Genomic DNA, 22,791 nt, shown 5'->3' on the forward strand with positions numbered 1-22,791 from the left:
GTGACTTGTGACCCGCTCTTCTTTGTCTGTCTTCTGAGCCCTATCTAATCTTACCCTGCTATGTACTTATGCTGATTAGGGACTATCAACCAGTTGTCGAATGTGATTAGCACAAAGAAGGCAGGTTAGCTGGGAATACAGGCTGTGGGTGAGAGTCAGGATCACTCCCTTCCCTCGTTACTGACAATATTATTTCTTCATAGAATAAAGGCATACTTGTATGAAGGGTAAGTCTTGGCAAATAAATTATTTTTACTCAACTGTTGAAAAGGCAAGGGAAGTAAATCCTGCTGCAGCCAGTTGTTTTTCAGACAGGCTCGGAACTAGAGGAAGAAGGAGGACATGATGGCACAAAGACGATTACTTTATACAGTAAGTTAGTTCTGAGAAATAGGAGGCACAATTGAACTAAAGAGGTAATGAGATTTGAAGAGAGTAAAAGCTGGTATACTTGGTTTATGTATGTTTTAGTTCTCTGTTAAGACTAAAGGAATAGCTTAAATTTTGGGATACAGATTTAGATTTTGAAATTAAGCTTGTATATACATTGATACATTTTTTGTTTCCTAGATGGATAATGAATGTGTAATTTCTGAATGCAACATTCAATATTAATGTATTTAAAATGTGAATATACATAAACTACAAATGCTCATATAACACTCAGAAGAGAAAAGTGTCATTAGATTGAGTATTTTGTCTAAATGATCAAAATAGAACTGGACAATAAATTATAGAATTTTATGGAGAAAATAATGAAATGACAAAAAAGTAATCAACACATCAGCTCTTTAATGAGCAAAGTCATGTTTTTTTTCAGCAATGGAATAATAGTTTATCCAGATTATCTTTATTTCACTCAATGACCAGAATCCTAGTCAAAAAGTACAAAGTAATTTCCATTAAGTAATATACAATTTTGTGTGTAATAAGCTTTTATTTTTGAAAAAGAGTAACTGAAAAGAAAGTTACTGCAGTTAGTTTGTCAGAGAAACATATTTGCATTATCTTACAAACTATCAAAATTACTAATTTTGGAAATGTAAAAAAAAAGAAAGAAAAAAGGAAATAAAAGAAAATAATAAAAGCACACTAACTGTCGTCTAATAGAAATATACAGATCAGAGAGAAATTATTTCTTAGTGATGTGCTCTTAAGTCCACCTCTATCGTTTTTCCATATAAATGTACATCTGATACATATACAAACACCTTGAAAAGACTGTGATAAATACCTTTGCTGATAGACAATAGGGAAAGTCGTATCTTTGTGGTCGGATAATATTAGTACAAAATTACAGAGGCAGAACTGGGTTTATAAATTTTGTTGGCACCCTTCATAATAGTGTGTTCTTGGTATCTACATATGTATACATTTTACTTATATAATCCTGTGAGGTAACATCAATATAAAAAAATTATACAGTGATAAAGAAAAATGTCATTTTTTTTTTTTACATGTGAACATGCAACATGAGAAACATATCAAAAGTATCAGTATTGGGACAATTACTCAAGTTTTCTTTGGACGCATTGTTACTTACCATTATTATCAATTGCATCAGATCTTAACTATTCCAAATAAAATGTATCATTTTCCATAAAACTTTTATTTCTAGAAATTCTTCAGACTAAACGAAAATGTAATATATCTTTAAATACATGTATCCTTTGGGATTCACACCAGTAAATATTTCTCAATTTATTTCTAACCTAGATGCACCTTGTATCTCAGACAAAGACTGAGGACATTAACGTAAATTATAGGACTTTAAAAACTTTACCCTTCTTATTAAAAAAAAATGCAATTTGCCAATTGATGTTGTGTTCTTAGATGAAAAAAAAAAAAAGTTTTTCATGGGATGAGAATTATTTTAATCGTGGCTTAATCAGCAGCAGAGCCACCAAGCATACAAATTGTCATGCACGTCGTGCTAAAAAGATCCAGTTTCCTTTATTCCCACAATTGAAAGTGACAGCACTTAAGTGATAATGTTATACCTGCCAGGACTTAACACTTCTCTTGTTCTATTGGCAGTTTATAGAATGGCGCCCTAAATTAAGGCCTTAACAGCATTGGTGCTTTGTGCACTTATATATGATCTACACAAAAAAAAAGTAAAAAAAAAGGGGTGAAAAATATCAGACATTCCATGTGTGAGTCCCTTGTGCATATAAATACATTTGAAGTCTTTGTCCTCTCTTTTTGTAGCACATGCCTAAAGCCAATTTGTAACTTAAATCCTAAAAAAAGTTGAATATGAATAAAAAACACTATCATTCACAACAATTATTTCAATTGCTGCTTTTGTCCATTTTGATTATTTACAATTTTTTTTTCCAAAATTTCAAAATGTTTTTGATATGTATATGCATTATGCACATTGTAATCCTCCACGTTTAAATAATGCAAGTTCTGGTGGGTTGAAAATCCAAGAAATTTCCAATTAGGTCAACTACAGTAATACATCAAAAATAAAGTCTGTATTCCATCTAGTCTGGCTATACTCTGGTTGTAGAATGTGAATGTGGATGCGGATGTGGGTGTGGATGGGGAAGTGTGTTATTCTGTCCTGCAGTATAAGTATTGAAGGCATGTATGGGTTGAATCCCTGGTATAGTGTTAGGAATCATTGTTATAGTGTTAGGGGTCATTAAGGGAATATCATCTGGGGATCTTCGCATTGCCAGAGTGTAGTCCGGAGGGCAGGCATTTCGAAGAACAACCTCATGAGGGTGGATAGATTCACATTCATGGTCCAAGTCTGTGTGCTTCATTTGCAGAGACATAATTTCCTCTTCTTGTGCATGGGCTATGTCATTTGTAGTGTTGCGCTGAGGACTACATCGCCTATGCACATCATGTCTCCTTTTGTCCTTTTTGTAGTATAATGCAGCGAATGCCAAAATATTAAGAAAAAGTAGAGATGCTCCAACAGCAATAGTGACACTTAACTCAGTAGAATAGTCTCTTTCCAATGAAAATGGACTAGGCTGTTGCTTGAAGTTATCTTCATTTATCGTAGGAAAGGCTGAAGTTACAGGTACAGGGATTTTCCTTGTTGGTCTAGAAGTGATATCTGTAGATGGCCCTTTAGTCGTGGTAAGGTCATTTATAACATGAAGATGTGGAACAAGTTCCAGCCAAAGGTTTACTTTATTAGCCCTATAATGTTCTTTAACTCTGGGTTTTAATCCAATGTGGAGATAAAGTTGATCCTTTTGCGAATATCTTGTCCATGCAACTTCCTCAAAACGATTTGGCTTTGTGTGGATGAATTTTGTATCTTGTGGAACAGGTTGATTTGGGTCCCTAAAAGAGAGAGTTTTTTTTAAATTCTAGCAAAAAAGAAGACAAATAAATGCACATATATTAACTTTGTCGATATACAATTTAGAATTATACCTTATTATGTTTTATCTCAATATATATTGAAAAACATAATTAAAGGGATATTCCCATCTTCACTATTTCTGACATATCCACATAATATGTCATAAATAAATGATAGATGCAGATCCTACCTTTGGGACCTATACCTTTCTCAGGACCTCCCTCTTCCACCTGGTTGAGCGGTGAGTCTGTCACACATTGGCAACCAGCTTTCCATTCAACTCCACGGGAGTGATGACAATAGAGTGGACCATATGCTTTGTGTACGTGCAGGCACAACACACTATCTGCTCAGCTAGGCTGCAGGCAGGAACTCTGCTGCCGAGATAGATGCAGGTCCCTGACACAGAACCAATGTCTATCATCTATTTATTACATCATATGTACATGTTATAAATAGTTTAGATAGGAAAAGCCCCTTAAACTATTGAGAACCCTGTGAATAATTAATTGGCATGTAAACATCCCCAAAGTCAATCCAAGAGACATAGTTAACTGATCGTGTCACTGAAATTCAGTTAAACTTGATATAAGATATAATGATACTCAGCATGGTTTGTTGAGGAGATCAATAAATAGTTTTGTATTGTAGACTAAGTATAACTTGTCATATCTGCATTTATATTATATCTTTGTTTTTTCTACATTTTCATTTTACTAGAAGACTAGTCTTAGACACGGCCATTAGTTACTGGTAGCACTTCCTCCATGAGAACGCAAGTTGACTGCTACAAAGCATCGAAATAGCAAAAATATAAAGGAAGAGGAAGAATAGAAACATTATACTGAAACCATTTTTAACAAAACTAAAGCTAAGCAGCAATATAGTTTGTGGAAGATGATTTTGGTATGTTGTGTAATTTGTTAACCTGACATATGTTTATCAGTTTTCTCCTTTTCAGGTTCTGTCTCTAATTCTAAGTGTATCTTGACCTAATAAGTAGAGGCTAGCTCTTACAGTAAGTCAACTATAAACTGTACACAGAGGAGACCCCTTTCTCTGTCTCAATGACACAGACTAAAAGCAAAACTAGTATTAAGAATAGTTTAGATAAAAACTGACCATTGTAGGTTTCAATCAACCACTGTGCGTAAATATAACACTTACTAGAAGCTGCAGCTATCGCCTGCATATTCTTCAGTTTTGTTTCTTCCATCTCCATATACAGTACATCTATAAACAGAATGTAACCTGATCCCTTACTAAGTTGACATTTTATAGAGATTCTTAGGACATAATTTACATTGAGCAAACAGTTTACAAGGCACGATGACGATTAGTGGAGAAAAAGATTTTTTTCCTAGTTAATTTTACTACGTTAGGAATAGGAAGGATAAATGAATTGTACTTACCCAGTTTTAGCAAAATTTGTCCAATATGTCATTACTACTGCACTTAGCATGACATCATTTTTGGAGAAATTGCATGGGAAAAGCTCTGTAGGTCCAATCATAGGAATTCCAAATACATAAGGAATCTCATCCCCATGTGATGCATCGGCCCAAGCAGGCACTTGGTCTGATTGGCAATGATGGTAAAAGGCATAAAAATATGTGGGAGAACCAAAGTTTGAATGCAGATCTGCTGTTGCAACTGCTGGTGCAACCCATTGATGGTCAGTAAATAATGCCAGTAAAGTTTTTCTTCTTGTTTCAGGATTGTGTCGATCTGCCCAATCAGTATACATGAATTTGATAGTTTCCCTCATTATATCTTTTCCTTCTGTGTATCCATAAAGGTTATCAACAAAATTGGAAACTGCAAAGTCAAAGTCACTTGCAGAGATGCCATCCTCATGGTCTACAATACTTTCCACAAATTTAAGTCCTTCTCCTTGGTTTACACCCAACATGATGTCATAATTAAGAAACTCTCCTTGTTCCATGAGAATCTGAGGATCATCCGGAATCACATCACCATCTATTACTGGCCCAAAGGCTATGTGATACCTGGCTGGCTGAATATCTTGGTCCACAAGTTCTCTGTAAGGCTTTTTCTGTAGACATTCCACAAGTTCTACAGTATCAGTCATGTTGCATCCAACTTTAGTAGCTAAAATCCGGGCATATTTGGCAGGTTGAAAGCTAACTGCCCAGCTGGACAGGGCAGTTCCACTTTGTGCAATTGCCCTTTGAAAGAGACCTGTGACCAAAACAAATAAACGTTTTGATAAGAACATTTAAAAAAGAAACAAGTATTCAAGCTAGAATTCATGCCATATCAAACAGGAATTATGCATGCTCAAGCAATGTTTTTATATTAATTTACAAGGTAACATGCAATATCAAATAGCAAATTACCATGAAAAAAAACATAAAGGGTAAACAAATTAATGACAAATTTAAAATACTTTCATGCAAATGTAAATGTGGTTTGGATGGGGAAGAATAAAAATGCTTGGTGCATGTGTTGCTTCCTTTCTTATAGGTACACGACTTTCAGACATTTTTTAACCATTCTAAATGTCATAACTTTTTTGATGCATTCTAAAGGCCATAACTTTTTCATTCTTGCACCAATGTAGCATATTGGTTTGATTTTTGTGATAAGTGGTATTTTTATTATGTTTTTTAGGATCCCGGACGGGCTTCTGTTACATATCTAATGTTGCACTGTTCACCACCCAGAATACATCATGTGAGGGGTTTCAGTAATACCAAGTTTATATAGATATTTTTTCTAGTTTTGTTTATGGTAATGAAATACAGTTTTTATCGATTTTTTCTATATTGCTTATGGTTATGCAATAAAAACAACTTTGAATAAATATCATTTGTTTTAGAATTGCCATCTTTTAAAACCAATAACTGTTTTCAATTTTTTTTTTAAATACACACTTGTTAGTTGGAACAATATTAAAGGACTTCTACCATCAGATTGAATGATGGTAGACTACTGCGACTCACATACTCATTGGGGCAGATTTACTTACCCGGTCCCGTCGTGATCCCGCGGTGCGTTGCCCACGGAGGATTCGGGTCCACCGCAATTCACTAAGATCGAGCATCCGAGTTCCTGCATATGTCGCTTCTGCCCCGAGGTACGCCCTAGTTCACCTTCTTCTTCCTGGTGCATGTGAGTGCTTGATCTTGTGACACATTTCCTTTTTTAAATTCCGTGGTTTGTCTGAATCCATCGGGTTGTCCGTTGGCCATGCCCCTGATTTCTGTCGCATGCAAGCCTGCGCCGATGTGCCACAATCCGATCGCGTGCGCCAAAAACCCAGGGCAAAAATTCAGGGCAAAAGAGAAATATTCGGAAACACCCCACATAAGTGCGGTGTTCAGACCCTTAGTAAATGAGCCCCATTGTGTCCTCCTGTGCCGCCATCTGTAATTTTGATATCCTGGAAAGATGTTTTAAAAATATGCAAATTATCTGGAGGCACCCAGGTTTAAGTTATCTGAGCCCATCAACTCTGGTGTTTAATTTATTGTGCCCTGCACTAACGATCCACTGGTCCTATCTGTAGAGTTTGCATAGAGCTGATGTCTGCAATTTTATGTATGCGCGTTGCTACTTTCCTTACACAGTCAGCTGAATAGCAGTGGACTGCAATAGCAGGGAATCAGGCGACATCAACAGCTCTCTGCAATCTCTATGGGTGGGACTGCGGCATAGTAAAATAAATGAAAAGACAGTGGTGTAGAGAAGGGCTCAGATGACGTAATCCAGAGTGCCACTGGTATATATGCATATTTTTAAAATGTATTTTTCTTGATAACGTGGTCATTCCAGAATATGAGAATTACAGATGCTGGAACAGGAGGACACAATGAGGATGTAATAACAATCTATCAGTTAATCTGATGGTGGATGTCCTTTAATGTAGCTTTAAATATAATATCAGGTGCCATTTAGACCCTGAGTTTGTAAGTAAGTTTGGTAAGTAATTTTGGTAAGTAAAACAGTATTTTACTGATCTGTTTTCAATACAATTTATGCACTCATATTCTAAGTGTTCCATAAAAAGTTATGTTTATTTTAGCTCTCACTTTCCAAGTCAAATGGTAGAGAGGGGTTAAAGGGGTTGTCTGAGGGGGTAAAAAACAATGACTTACCTCCACAATCCTTCACGGCATCCTGCACTGCCTTCTCTCCACTCTTTACCCCATTTAAACAAATGGGGGCACAGAAGCTGCTATGCATTCAGCTTCTGGCTGGCCAAGATGGCCAGCCATGCCTACTCGTCACTATTCCCAGCGCTGTATAATGCGGGATGTGGGGTGTGGCCAGCCACCTTGGCTGTCCAAAAGCTTAATTCAGCGCGGCTTCTGTGCCCCTGTTTGTCTAAATGAGGCACAGATTAGTGAGATGACAGCACAAGACGCCGGGGAGGAGCCACGAAGGTAAGTAAATGTTTATTTTTTTTAAGTAGCCCCCTCTCAGCAGCCAATGGGTCTTTATACACTCTCAAACAACCCCTTGATTTAACCATTGATTTTTGATTCATTTATTTATTGAAAGGGTGGACATAGGTAGAGAAAATGTACTGTAATTATTTTTATAAATTCTAATCTATATCTAGACCAACTTCAGTCTTGCTTTATTTCTCATTAATAAGTCACACAACCCTTTCATTCCATTCCACTGGGTGGAACTAAAAAAGGACAGGGCGAAAAATAACTTGGAGTGAAATAAAATATGACTAAAAGCTGAAAGCTTTGACAATTCGGAATCATGCATGCAAAACATTTAAACTTCCTTCTCACAGACAGTAATAAATTCCACTCATGAATTTTCAGTGAGTATGTCTTATCCTGAAACTCCTCTTTTAACCTAGATAATGTTTCCTGAGCAGCAACCATTAAAATAAAATTGTATTTTGCTTTTACAAGCCAAGGTTTCCTGTGAAAAGCTAAACTTGCCACTGAAGAATGACAGAATACAATTGACCTCATTCAATGTGGTTCATAGGATATTTCCCCAAAAACACCTTCAAGGAAAAAGACAAGCAAAGTGGCAATGTGTTCATGATGTACAAGCAATTCAAAAATACATGATAAAGACATCGGTCACAAGCCACTCAACAACACTTTAATTGCACGCAAAGAATGGAAAAATGATATTGAGTAAAATAAATTTGTGAAACTGGAAAACAGTCACATACAGCCACATGCAGACACCAAAAATTACTAAATTTGCAACCTGCATTATACCTTTGGTTGAATTGCTCCAACGGTTACCTTCTGAATAATGGGACAAAGTCAACAGATTGACACAAGATGCACCAGCACCAGATCCAAAAACTGTTATCCTTAAAGGATCACCACCAAAGAAGCCAATGTTTTCACTAGTCCAACGTAAGGCTTGAATGAGATCAAGAAGGCCATAGTTTCCCTTAGCTGCTTGATCACCAGTGCTTAGGAAACCTGCAGAAATAGAAATATAAACGTAAGTGGAAAGCTTTACGGAATAGAAATAAACCTTATTAGCCAATAGTCTATTTTTTTCTTTCTAAGATTCATTTGATTTTCAAGCACTTTGTATATAATATTCATAACATAGAAATAATGCATGAGCATGATACCGTAATGACAGCCTTAAAATGATCTAACAGTATCGAGAAATGACAAGGTTTGGAGTGTAATTTTAGTATGTGCTAAAGTGGAAATATCTTAAAATTACTGGGATGATAATAATCATATTAAAGTACTCAACAACTACTGTATGTGGATTATGATTGCATACTGTATGATATTGGCACCAAAATAGCTAATCTCTACTTTACAGCTATTTCAGAGGTGCCATTTAACTGCAGCTTACTGTCAACGGCACATTGGAGTAAGAACAGATTTAGACTCCCAAATTGTACAGATGTGTCCTCTCTAATTCTTCATCTCTGATAAATGTGTTCATATGTGTCTATGCCACTAAAATAAAATTCCAATACTATAGTGTTTTGGAATTTTGTATAGGGTAGGGGGGTAGGTTATATATCTCTACAGAATAAGCTGCTGCCCAACATTTCTTTTATAAACAGTACTGTATGTAGCAATATTTTATTGAATTGGTGTCATGATAAATAGGACATGATAAATTTTCACACCAGTTCTTTATTGTCACTTTTTTTTATTTTATGTGGACATATGGGGGTTTAAAGAGGACCTGTCACCCTAAAAAAGCACCCAAGGCTACCCCTTCCGCAACCTTTCTGATAAAGCTAGCGAGCACTGCACTTCCATACCCTCAGAACTCATAAGGGGATGGTCTAGAACACTCCCCTCTCCTCTGCTTCTTCACCGGAATGTCCCTCCTGTGCTATAGGCTGGCAGTGACTGCCAGGCTTCAACAGCAGTCACCGCCTCCCCTTACCGCCCCCTCATGAATACGCCAGACCACTGGAAGATTTTTTATGTTTTTTTTGGCCATTCCCTATACCATAAAAATAATATATTATTTTTATTTCATGGGTCACAATGATAACTGCAATACCTAAAGTACTGAATAACAACTAACTTGGAGAAAATTTTGTTCATTTTAGCATCACCATTTTTTAGAGGCATAATGTTTTTATTTTTCATCTGACAAGTCTGGTTAAAAGCTTATTTTTGTCTAAAGAATTGTTCTTTTTAGCTGTCTTATTTTGGAGCTTTTCGCCACGTTACTGTTTTTTATCCCTTTTTAACATTTTTAAAGGTATTGATGAATACCAATAATGAATACCAATAATGATTCTGTTTTATTACACAGATTGTTAAGGACACGACAATACAAAATATGTGGGAGGGGTTTTGTGTATTTATGTTTTTTTATATTTTATTAGGTTTTTGTATGGGAATGTATGATTTGTGGGATTTTAACTTTATTTAAAATGCTTTTAACAGTTTTTGAACCTATTTTACTTTGTACAAACGTATACTTGAACCAGAGGTACTTTGATCGCTGGTTTAAGTCCACTAAAAGTGTCCAAGACACTGCACTGCAATACTAATGTATAGTTTACAGTCAGACAGTTTACAGACAGATCCATAAGAAGTCACCAGTCCCCAGGGGGAATACCTTATGCAGCATGTAAGGGGTTACAGCTGTGGGTAATATACAGCTGACACCCGCTGCTTCTGGCACCAGCTCTGAGCCAGTGCCAGAAGCTGGACATAATAGAATATCTGGGTGTGGAAAGTACCTTCCTGCACAGACGTACTATTACGTCCAGGTGTGGGTAGGGGTTAATACTTAACTACGGCATTCATACTTAATTTTTTAGTAGTTCAAAATTACATAGGTTATATAATGATACTGACAAATAACAACTGCAAAACTTCATCTGCATTAAGATCAACCTACCGCAAAGCCGATAAACATTAAAACTTTCTGTTGTTGTCTTCCATTATGATCAACAACACAAAGCAAATTCTGATGCTAAACAAAAGACCCTCCATTCATTATCAGTGACCATTACCATTCATCCAAAATCGTGGATTTATAATTAGCATTTACTTTTAATTGTTCTCCTCTATAACAGTAGTTAGTGATGGGCAGCTGTACTATTGGTCTGAACCAAGACTAAGGCTCATGCTCACTAACGTGTGCTGTTTGCAGGACCCAGACAACAGGCGGTGATCCTTTGTTTGTGTCCTCTCTGTCATTGGCTTATGCATACCCCTCACTCGATGATGGCAATATAAAAAGACTGCAAGGGCCACAAACTCGTATGGATTAGGTCCTGCTCTATCTTTTGCTCTATCCTGGGCAGTCGGCTTAAGCACAGGCATTGGAATCCACTTTGTGGAATCTAAGCAGCTAGGTATTTCTTTCTACCAATATATACTTTAATTTCTCCTACGTTTTAGGTAAATAATATAAATCTTCTATTTTGGATGCTTATATGGTATAATAAAGTTGTGTTTCAGTGAATACTTTATTAAACTCTACAACATCTGGTATTTTAATCTGTCAATTACGGAAAAACAAACTCCTATGAAGTTTATGTTTTATGATTCCTTACCCGTATGAACTTTAATTTCCTACCTAGGTTGTTTAATTTCCTTTATACTGAAAAATATTTTATATATGTTTGCCTTATATTATCAGCTATCCTTTAATGTTAAAAATAGATACTGTATAACAGTGTATTTACTATGGCTGTGAGTAATTGATACTTCTAACTTCTTCAAGTAAGCTAATAAGTGACTGTACTATACTATATATATACTATATATTTAATACCAAAGCAAATATTAATCTATTGAAACATTCTCTAAAGCATCTGATGTTTTGTACAGAGGTTCTTAACTCGTCGGCTAAGCAGTAAGACCTACATAAAAGGTTACATACAGAAATTATATCAGTAGATTAAATGGTAATTTGAATTATTCAAAAGAACACTGTTTATGTTTATCAATGAGCAGACCCATTCAAATTAGAATTTAAAATCCTGGCACTGATCACGGGTGTTAACTGTTTTCATGCCGGCAGCATTTAAATTACAGTGGCTACGTCTGCAAGCATTAACATTTTGGGGAAGGTCATCACTCCGGATGAGGTTGGTGCCAGTGCCCAACCACAGCCATTTAAATGCAGATGGCAACTTTTTCAGTAACGTTGAAAGAGTTAACACATTAATGGTGTGAAGGAAGTTGAGCCGAACCCGCAAAGTTCTTATGGAACACAAGCTTTGTGGTTCAGGTCCGCTCCTTTGTGGTTCAGGTCCGCTCAACACTTGAATTGTAAAGCCAAATGGTGTTCCCACTTTAACATATTTCTTGTGGATAAGCTTGAGTAATATGAACCATAACCCACATATGAATCCAGGGGAGCACCTGAGCGCTTTACGCAAATTTGGGATTTGCAGTTAAATGCAAAAACAGCAAAGCCTGATTATAGCACTCTAGTACCCAATGTAGATAGATACCGGTGCTTTAGTTCATAAGCAGTTTGAGTAGCAACGTTACTGTAAAAAGTTAATTACTATGTCATATTATATTATAGCTAGACTTGGAGTACTAGGGGAATCTCCTTAAACTTCTTCTCTGTATTCAAACTGTTCCCAATACCCTTTGTATCAGATAAACTTGGTGGTCATCCTCAGATTAATGCTAATTTTGTATATATTGTGCCAAATATGTAATTCACTGTTAGACACTGAGATTGATTGTTTTTTGTTTTGTTATTGTTAAAGTTGCAAAATGCACAATGAATTATCCAGTGGTAAAAGGAAAAAGGAAAATGGGTCACTTACCAAGGTGCAAACTTTAATGTTAGCCGACAGGGCAGGTAGAGAGGTGCTGGACACGCTACAAATGACGGACCATTTCGCGCTACAAGCGCTTTCTCAGTTTGCGCTTGTAGCACAAAACGGTCCGTCGTTTGTGGTGTGTCCAGCATCCCTCTACCTGCCCTGTCGGCTAACATTAAAGTATGCACTTTGGTGAGTGACCCGTATTCCTTTTTTATTTTACCACTGGAATGCCGCTTGTAATGCTGCTTTACGGAATGCACCACTGAAGCATACTCAGACCATTGTAAAGGGTCTTCAAGATCAGTCCCCGGAAGGCGTGTGTGTGTGGGGGGGGAGGGGGAGTGTAGTGTAGTGAAGAACGCAGTTGCCTGTTTACTTGCTCTCGGATATCTTGGCAAAATGAATTATTGCTTATGATTTAAGTCATGTGATGCTTTTCCAAGTAAAGCAATACAAAACAGCAAATATATTTTTTGTAGACAAAGATAAGAAATAAAATGGTTTATATCTTTAGCTTCAGAGAATCCAGAGAACAATTCAAAGGAGGAGGATCATGATCATAAATATCAGGGTTTTCTTAAATTTGAGTTGGATTGGGGGTCCGTGGTTGTATCTATATGTATATTTCATGTAAGCTTTGTTGTTATGAATCATCCCATAGGAAAAAAATCTTGGTGGTTGTTGACTGGCTACAAAGTTCATCTACACTACATCTACGCTGCCCTTAGCTGAGTCAGTTGGGAACACGTATATGTCAGTGCCATAACTGATGGGAAATCCCATAGAATGCTACTAGGCAGTTTGACCCTGCCTAAAAAAAAGAATTATATGAAGTGAGACTTAGGGGAATGATCAAGCAATTATATTCAGAAAAAAGATGGATTTTCATTTGCTTTGAGTGATCCCATATTACTTAACTGGTTTGATCCCATAAGAAAATTCTATGTTTTTTTGTTAATGTTTTCATGAATATTAAAGCAATACTAATACACTTGTATACTGAATACAAGGCCCAAGGGAGTGAAGCTTGACACTGGGATTAAAAGGTCACCACCTCCTCATGCTCTGCACTAGGTGTAACCATGGTACAGTATCATAGGGAGTCTTCCATTTACTGAAGGTTATGTAGAACAAATGGTGTGAAAGTAGTTTCAATAAATAAAATAATGTTGAAACAATTACTACAAGAAAAAATAATAAAATAGTTAATTAACTTACACTAATCATAATTCCAACACCATGTTTATGGCTGCTAAATATGAAACTGATAACATTTCAATTACCGGTTTCAAATTTCTAAGACTTTTAAGACCAAATGCATTGTGATAACAAAGTAATTAAATAAGCACAGACGTAAAATCATTTTCTCTTGTTTATGATATTTACAATTAGATGGACGCAGACACATGGAATGAAATGAAGTTATTTTAAATTTGCATGAGATCTTATGTTTGCTAAGTAAATCTGCAGCTGCCTGGTAGACTTGTATACCGAATATTAATGTAGATTGTGAATTAGCATTTGTTCTTTTTACTTGAGGTGCATCTGCAACAGGTTTTAACAAGTTGCTTTTTAAGGTTAAATTAAAATATCTTAAAGGACTTATGCACGAGGACAGGTTTAAGAAGGCCCCTCAGTGACAGTCTTAGAGGGTCCCTTTGCCATGCCCCCTAACTTTTGTGACAGAGAAAGAGGGACAAACAATGCTGGAATTTTTTTGCCCAAAGCTCCATCTTTTACCCACCCCTTATTCACTCCCTTGTATACCCAATGTGTTCCCCTAGCTACCCCATCCACTGTGCCTCCCTCAGCTCCTCCTTATATTGTGGCTCCTTCACGGTGTGCATCTTCTTATCTTCACATTGGGACCCCCTCATATTGTGCAACCCAGGTCCTCCTGATATTGTGGCCTGTCTCCTACTCCTTTTCTTGATCTCCGTAATACAAATATAAAAAATATCAGTTACTCACATCTCCCTGTTCCCCTGCATCTCTCCTCTACCATTCACTGCTGCTGCTGTATACACTCTAAAGTTGGAAGCAGCAATGACATAATATCAATGAACCTGCCAGCTCATGCTGTACACAACAAGGGTGGCACTGTGATGATGCAGGGATCAAACTGCTCTCTGCATTATCATTTTTTAACTTTATCAACATACCTCCCAGTACACTGAGCGAGGCCCCCATTTGCTGTGTGCTTTGGATGAAGCTATAGTAGGTGAATCTGGAGTCTGGCTATAGTAGAGCATCAACTCCATCTGTGTTATATCACATATGATTTCTTCCATATCTTTCATTAGTATATATTTTTTTTTATTTTGAGCAAAGCACAAGTAGATTTACATTACTATAGTTACTTTGTTTTATGTATTTTTGTATTTTGTGGAACAAGTGTATTTTAAGCAATAATTATGGGAAGGTCTCAATTTTGTCTATTATGTTTGTTGTTTTTGAGACTGGCCCACTATTGTAACAGGATCAGTGCTTTTGGACATTTTTAAAGATCCAATGATGTTTTATTATTATTTTTTGTTGTGCTTCCGTTCAATGTAACCTTCAAACAACCTTTGTTGTTTCTACTCATAAATGGGCTAGCTCAAAGAGTAGAACCTTTCTGTTATATACTTTTGAGTAAACTACATGTATACAAATGGTCTGTGTATAAACCATGCACCTACCCTTTTATCTATCTAGCATTCTTTAATAATCATTATAATGGAAGAAGCTATTGTACAATACTGGGTTCCATTTTCATAATTTTATTTACATTTTTCTTCGTAAAACATTTGCAGCTAAGCTACAAGAGATAGCAGATGAGGCAAATGTACCTTTCCAATTTTATCCTTTATAAGTAAAGAAACTAGAATAATTTGACAAATGACTGCAAGTACTATTTTTATGATTATAATTATGTTATTTGGGGGAAACATGGTTCATAGATGTCTCAGCAATTGAAGTTGAGCTTTGACCTTTCAAGCAAATCAAAGAACAACAGTGCATCAATGTCCTTGTTGCAGAGCAGCAGAACTCATTCCACACACTTGTCATTGTGTGCTCATAAAGACAGATCTACCGTCTCATATTAATTCTCACTCGCAAACAGGTTGTGTCCTCAGGTCAGGAATGAAGTAATCAGCTCAGCATGAACTGCGAGAAAAGTGACAGTAGATTTGGCAGCCCAATATCTAATAGAGTATATCCTATAGCTCTCAGTTTCCTGCAGGGCTCATCTGTAACCTTTATAGTCACTTTTATTCCACAATAATTAGAACCTGAAAAGGCATTTCTGCTTGTTTAATTTATTTATATATTTGGTTTTAATAAACCTGCCAGTGATTCAACAGTAATATTAAATGGATCTGCACAGAGATTACAGGCCATAAATACTTAGAGTGGGGGTTTATCATAACATCAAATCCAAAATGTATTTCTCTTTTACAATATAAAAATATTGCCAGTAAAAAATAAATGTGCAGACACAATGAAATATTAGGGGTAGAGCACACATTTATATATTCCAGCACTTCTTAAAATTTTCAATATTTTTGATGAAGCCAAAACCAAAAATGGTAGAGATGTAAATACAATAATAAAATAATATTTCCCACAGGTCGGTCCTCCATTACTCTGTTATAAATTAATTGACAGCTGAGTGTAACTAGTTTGGGTCTTGGAAGGGTCAGACTTTCACCAATTATTGCTGAGTCCGGTTGTGTTGGAACACAAGAATGTTAAAACCAAATTGTCCTAATGTATTAACTTTTACATATGAGAACTACACAAGACAAATGTAATGTAGTGAAGGAATGGCTTGGATGGACTGGAAGGACAAAAAAAAACAGTGAGTGCTAAGGCTAAACCCCTTGTTAACTGTCCCTATCTAATTGCCCAACCTAGTCTAAGCTGTAGGTGAATATTGAAAGAAAGTAGGTGACGACTGTGCCAAAGTACAAACACAGAGACAGAGATTGGACAATACAGACATAGATGAGTATCCAAAAAATATGGGTCAGAACCAAGAAGACAACGCAGTACAGAATAGATTGGCAAAATGGATTGTCAGAAAACTAGGTAAAGGGTAAAGGAATCCAAAATAGAGAAGTCAATATAAATATCAGCAAGCTCCAAATAAGACTTATTGCAAGCACAGTTGAAATGGCAGGCAAGCCATATATGGAATGTTAGCATACCAGTCTAAGAGGTAATTGGCAAAGGATTCTGTCCATCTCAGCTAACGTTACTGTTTGCAACAGGAGACAGAGTGGTGTGGCAGAATCAATTAAGAAAGCCAGGAAAGGAGTACAGCAGTGATCAGACTAAAAAATTATAGAACGGAACCTAAGAACACGATCACACCAAGTCATACATTATGGACAGTGTATGGTGCTCAAACTTGAGCTAGAGTTATAAGAACAGTTTCTCCAGAACTATTGTTATTACATGGAAATTTTACTAAGATTTTGGTACCACTTAAAAATATAAAGAGAAAAATGTTTAAATGTATAACATGTATAAACACCTATAAATGATCATCTTTTAAATCTATAATAGAAACTATCAAAAACAGGCAATATTATGATAATGAACAAAGACATAGTGACTTTTTGTATAGAAGAGATCCCAGTGTAAAATGAGAAAGGTAAAATCACTTGCAAGGTGGTCTTATCTATGCGTATAAAGTAATCTTATTAATAAACAGTCTTCAGATCAAATCCCCTTGACATTCACAGTTTACTAATCTTTTAATACAAGAGATTAGTCACTTGGAAAGCTATGTGGGCAAACCTTCAGGCATTACCATGACTTCCAATAGAAAAACAAGAAAATCTTTCAGTTACTATGTTTATAGTGACTTCAAATAACCTTCCAGATAATGTTACATAAATGATATTTTGTGATACATGTGATACAGCCACAAAAGTGATGTTTGGCTTCAATATATTCCATACATACTGGATTTTCTCTTTTTTTTTTATCAAACCTGGCGAGAGTAATTTATTGACCTTTAGTATACTGCACACACCATATAACTTTCTTATCGGTTAAATACCAGTAGTCTAGATTATTCAATTCTGTATTACCAGAAAATATGGTCCTATGACCTTTAATAGAGGCTGCAATCTTGAAATGGACTAGTTTCTAGAAGTGAATTTAAATGTTCTCACTCATATTTTTGTGGGATACAAATGTCACTGAGTGATGCCTACAAATTGATCACATTACGACACAATAGGAATAATGGCTAAATGAATTATTATGTATTAAAAATATTGCATTCTTCCCGTATATGATCGCGCATAATCAAGATTCCTAATCAGTAAAATTTTAAGGCAATTTTGGTCCAATGTTGTTCCAATGTATAAACAGATGGAAACAAACAAAAGAAATTAATCAGAAACTTTCGGTACATGCACTTTTTTTTTTACCTTAACTTTTACTTACAGTATTTTAAAAAAGTTATGGTGTTTCTCTCTGAAAATACATAGACAACTTCCATTCCTGAATGTAAAAGTTACTTTGAGAAGGCAATACTTTCAAAGACCGCCTCATCTTATGAGTTTTTTTTAAAATAAGTGGACATTTGAGGTTACTTTCAGGCAAAGAAATAGAAAATAGAGAAGATTATGGATTATTATTAATTATGGAAACAAAGATTATGGGAAAATCTTTGTTCATGGTAGTTTTCTTTATAATTCTGAAAATAATTCAGATCTATCACAGAGGCCTACTGGATGCAAAATTTGGTGCATCTTTAGATATCAATAAAGGTACATTTATCATTCACTGGCACTAAGTGCACCATCGCGTGTTGACACTTGCTTGATTTATCAGGAGGCCGGAGCCAGTGGGCAGCTCTGTACTATGTCGTCATCAGTTATGGCCTGGCATAGAATTGTCCCATTGCTTTGCACCTGAACGGGCGGGCACAGGCTATAGCTTGTGCGCAGGTGCCTGATGGAGGTGGTGCAAGGGAGAAAAAAAGGCGCAATTCAGGAATTGCACATATTACAGGGCTTGTATATTTCATGCCTACAACCTCTGATAAATTCCTTCCAATGGGACTAATGGGGATACAAAAGTGCAAATAGTCAACTGAATGTAAAACCAACTTTTTATTTGTCCAACAAGAAATCAGTCTCCAGGCTTATAAGAGGGTGAGCCAGAGAAGCCCTGCCGTGTGAAATGGCCTATTGCTCTCCCTTTTCTGTGTGTTCGCCATGCTCCATTACCTTGCATGACCTAAAAAAAAGAATTCTGGATCTTTTCGGTGAGTGCACAATGTCATCATTTCTTTATCTACTGAAGATAATCATATGTTGCAGAACTATCAAGAGCATATAGGTGCGTTCTCACTAGTCTAGTAAAGGATCATAGAAACCTCAAAATTAACCCTGAAGACATCAGGTCTGTGTTGGACAAAACCAGATGAAAATACAGAGAATATACACAATCAGAGATGTCATTTGTGAGTAAATGAAAAATTGAACAGTGATTTTGCTGTATTATGTGGTCTTTGCACCTGTATAGAAATAGAATGGAGATTATATTGCCAATTTCTGCTGAAATCATGTAATGTCATATATCTCTAATTTCATTTAGCTGACTTTAAGTGTACCACTCTGAATATAACTGCCATCCCTGTTTCCACTGACTCAGATCCTATCGCCCTCACATTTATTTTTTGGACTTTACCACCGTCCACACTACAAATATTCAGTATACCTAAAGTAACTAAGGTTGCATAAACGTATATTATACACTTAATATTCTGCATATTTAACTGTAAATGGAAACAGTTTTATAAATCATAGTAAATGTATATCCATTTATGTACGTACTACACACTTACGCAAATTACTTTTATATGGACAAACCTCTGAAAACTACAAAATATGTGTTTTCTGCTGAAAATTACATTAAACACCTCCAATTGTCCATGATTTCCCAGCAACCCTTTAAACAACTACAGGTTGTTAAGCAACAGTCTCCACAAAAAGACTCCAATTCCACACAAGTTAATTGAGGCGAAAATCATTTCAGCTACATCTATGGCAATTTCACATTGGTGCACTTCAATTAAGAAATAATAAGACTGCAAAGTAATTTATACTCATAGATTAGATGTCGTCTGTGAAAAATTACTGATTAACTCTAACAAGTCCTCTAGTGTATTGATAAGCTACTTAATGGTGGTCTCCAGTCACCTTTGCCCCAGAAGCACAGTAGCTGAAGAAACAGAGCAGAACTACTACTAATATCATTTGCAATCAGAATTGTATAAAAATGGCTATGAATAATCCGACGATCCAAGTGCAAACAATATGAGGAACAATTCTAGGTATTTGCAACTTTCATTACTTTGTTATTAATATGCTTTCTTAGTGTATTTACCAATGTCTGGATGTGAATCCCCTGTGAAGACTAACGCAGGAGAAGGAAATCCAGAAGATTAGATGTTCAGATGTGGCAGAAAATATATAAAGAAATTTACTATTTTAAATAACTGTAAAGTGATACTGTGCTGCTTCGAGTTTTACATAGGGTACCAGGTAAATTTGGGGTATATAAACACACATACAGTATATAAACACAGGTCTAAATTTACATTTAATGCAGACATTTTTATGACTGTATGTTTTCCAGGATGGGATAAGGAAACAAATTCCTCTTAGCTACCTTGTAAGGCAGCCCCCTTAACATCAATCATGAATTTCAAGAAGCCTAATGACATGATGTGGGATTAAAGCCAAACCAGTATATATATTCCAGAAGTAACAGATTAGAAAGCACAGTTTTGAGGTGGTTGTATTTCATCAGTATAGTAGGGAACTGGTTTGTCTACGTAAGAGGCTATTGGCTAGGGTCAGGAAGTAAAAGTTTGCCTATTAAACTGAATGCATAGATAAATCATTGGCTCCGAAACAACACATGACTGAAACTGGCCTGTAACCTATAGCTGAAACCCCTACAAAATGCTAAGATAAGTCAGGCTCTACTGTATCCACATATCCTTTGAGGGCATTTAGTTGCATTTTATGCTTTCACCTCCTTAAATGAAAAATGAGTCTATAATGAATTACATCTCATGAGCCTTACAGAGCCAATCACATAGATGATTAAAAAAGCTTTAATTTGGATTTAGATTTACTATGAAATCAAACTGATGGTAATTTATTATGACCGTGGTGTTACCGACTACCTGTCAGCTTCTTCACTGTACACTGTAATAGATTAATATATACGTGTGCCACAAAAATAAAATAATTATTAAATGATAAAGGAGGTCCGGGTTGTCGTTTTGTACATCATAATTGGGTTTATTCTAGGTTTCCCCCACTATATTTTGCATGTAAATGAGATGAAAGTGTCCATTGTGTGTGCCAAATACAGTTCTTCTAATTGAACCCTTCACAAGATTCCTCCTTAGTGCTAATTGAGAGTTGAAACATGCAATGGCTCACATAATAAGAAAGCACCATGCTTAAGATATAGTGTGGATGATCATTTAGCTAATTATGACAGAATTCTGGGTTGATTTTTTCCAAACATTATGATAATTGACTACTTCCTGCGAAACACATTTAGACTTTTTTCAACTTGTTGGATAAGGGAATAGATCCTTTTGGGAAAGGCAGGGGCTGCTGAAAAGAGGCAGGACTTAAGATGCAAGAAATATCCTCTAGAATTACACCAACATTCTTAAGCTTAATTCAGGACAACCTAAGCCTACAAAGCCTTATATAATATTATTTTTTGTCGAGCTGAATGTCCCCCAAACCATCATTCAAAGGTAAACAAATAATCTTGAAAATGTTACAAATAAAAGTATCCCGATATTAAATACACAACACAAGGGACCCTCGGGCATTGTTTTGCCTGGGGAAATGCAGTATGAATTGAATTACATGGGGCCAATAAGCAAAGGTAGGAACCATTTTCATGGGATCACATCAATGTAGAAATATCTACACTGTTTTCATATACAGAAATGTGCACACACTACAAAACCTTTCATTTATTTCTATGGATAAATCTCTTTTACAGTCTACTTTTTTACTTGAAAAAAATGCTTTATTATCGTTCCATGAAATTGAAATTGCAAAATTCTTTGACTAATCAGAAAAAAGTACACTTTGTTTTACAAGGTTAAAATCTCTTACAATGACAGTAATATGATGGCTCAGTGACATTTACACATATTGTATTAGAACTTACAAACTTGATGGGTCCACACTGAGATGGAGATGGCTCCACATCTGCAGTTGTTAAGGCCTGGTTTTCAAAGGCAAGAATCAAGGGGACATTTATCAAGTGCAGTGACCCCTACATTAAAATTGATATTCCTTGATCTGGTGGTTTCACATACACCAAGCACGTTTTAAAGAAGACACACCCCTGGCTCGTTGTTAGGGCTGTTCACACAACAATGCGGCAATAAATCCAGGTCAGGCAGCCAAACCCGAACATCATACCCGAACGTCGGATCCATTCATCTCAAGTGGTCACACTTAAAATCAGGGGCATTTGATTAGTTGCCTGAGCATGATGCTTACCCACTTAACGAGCTATGGGAGCAATGAGGGTCTCCTGAATTAAGACTCTGCTTTTGCATGCTAGCCTAGTTTTTGTCAAATTAATTATTGCATCGTAATTATTATCGTCTTAATCTTATGACCACTGACTGCAGTAACTCTACTTCTCAGCTACTGAATGCCACATAGCAAACTGTTGAGAAGCACTAAATTAGGAACCTATGAATCAGTTTATTCTAAATATTAAAGCCAAATTAAGATGAACATTGACATACAGAGAACATCATGAAGAACAAGCATCGCTTTGATAGATGTTGTAACCTTGATTTTGGACATTTTAATGGCTGCCATTATTGATCGTCAAAAGACCAGCATCTATTGCTCCATTTGGAAACCATGATTACTCAGCCAAAAAACCTATTAAAATTCTCTGTACAAACTTATTAGAGACAATATCAGTGTTCCTTGTATGCATCTAAAATCTAGGAATTACAACAATACACTAATTATGTTTGTAAAACCAATAAGTTCATTAATTGCTCTGACATCTACAAATCATTTCGAATCTTTCATGCTGGTTTTCCCTTTCTTTTACAATATCTTTAGAAACCATTTAAACTCTTCCGTTTTGCGGACTGCTAGAAATGATTAATTGATTTAGAAAATATGAAACATTTTTT

General features: G+C 35.9%; 1 protein-coding gene across 4 annotated transcripts in view; it reads right to left on the reverse strand.

Annotated features, from left to right (window-relative positions):
• Nucleotides 1-1,836: 1,836 nt before the first annotated feature.
• NLGN1 (neuroligin 1) overlaps nucleotides 1,837-22,791 on the reverse strand; it is a 489,783-nt gene continuing 468,828 nt past the window's right edge. For all 4 annotated transcript variants that reach the window (XM_072142782.1, XM_072142784.1, XM_072142783.1 and 1 more), the window contains 3 exons: nucleotides 8,554-8,766; nucleotides 4,747-5,536; nucleotides 1,837-3,312 (listed from right to left, as the gene is read on the reverse strand). In XM_072142782.1, coding sequence (XP_071998883.1) covers nucleotides 2,502-3,312; nucleotides 4,747-5,536; nucleotides 8,554-8,766 — 1,814 coding nt within the window. In that variant the 3' untranslated portion in view covers nucleotides 1,837-2,501. The remainder of the gene's footprint in view (nucleotides 3,313-4,746; nucleotides 5,537-8,553; nucleotides 8,767-22,791) is intronic.

The sequence above is a fragment of the Engystomops pustulosus genome, chromosome 3 (genome assembly GCF_040894005.1).
Source record: "Engystomops pustulosus chromosome 3, aEngPut4.maternal, whole genome shotgun sequence".
NCBI lineage: Eukaryota > Metazoa > Chordata > Amphibia > Anura > Leptodactylidae > Engystomops > Engystomops pustulosus.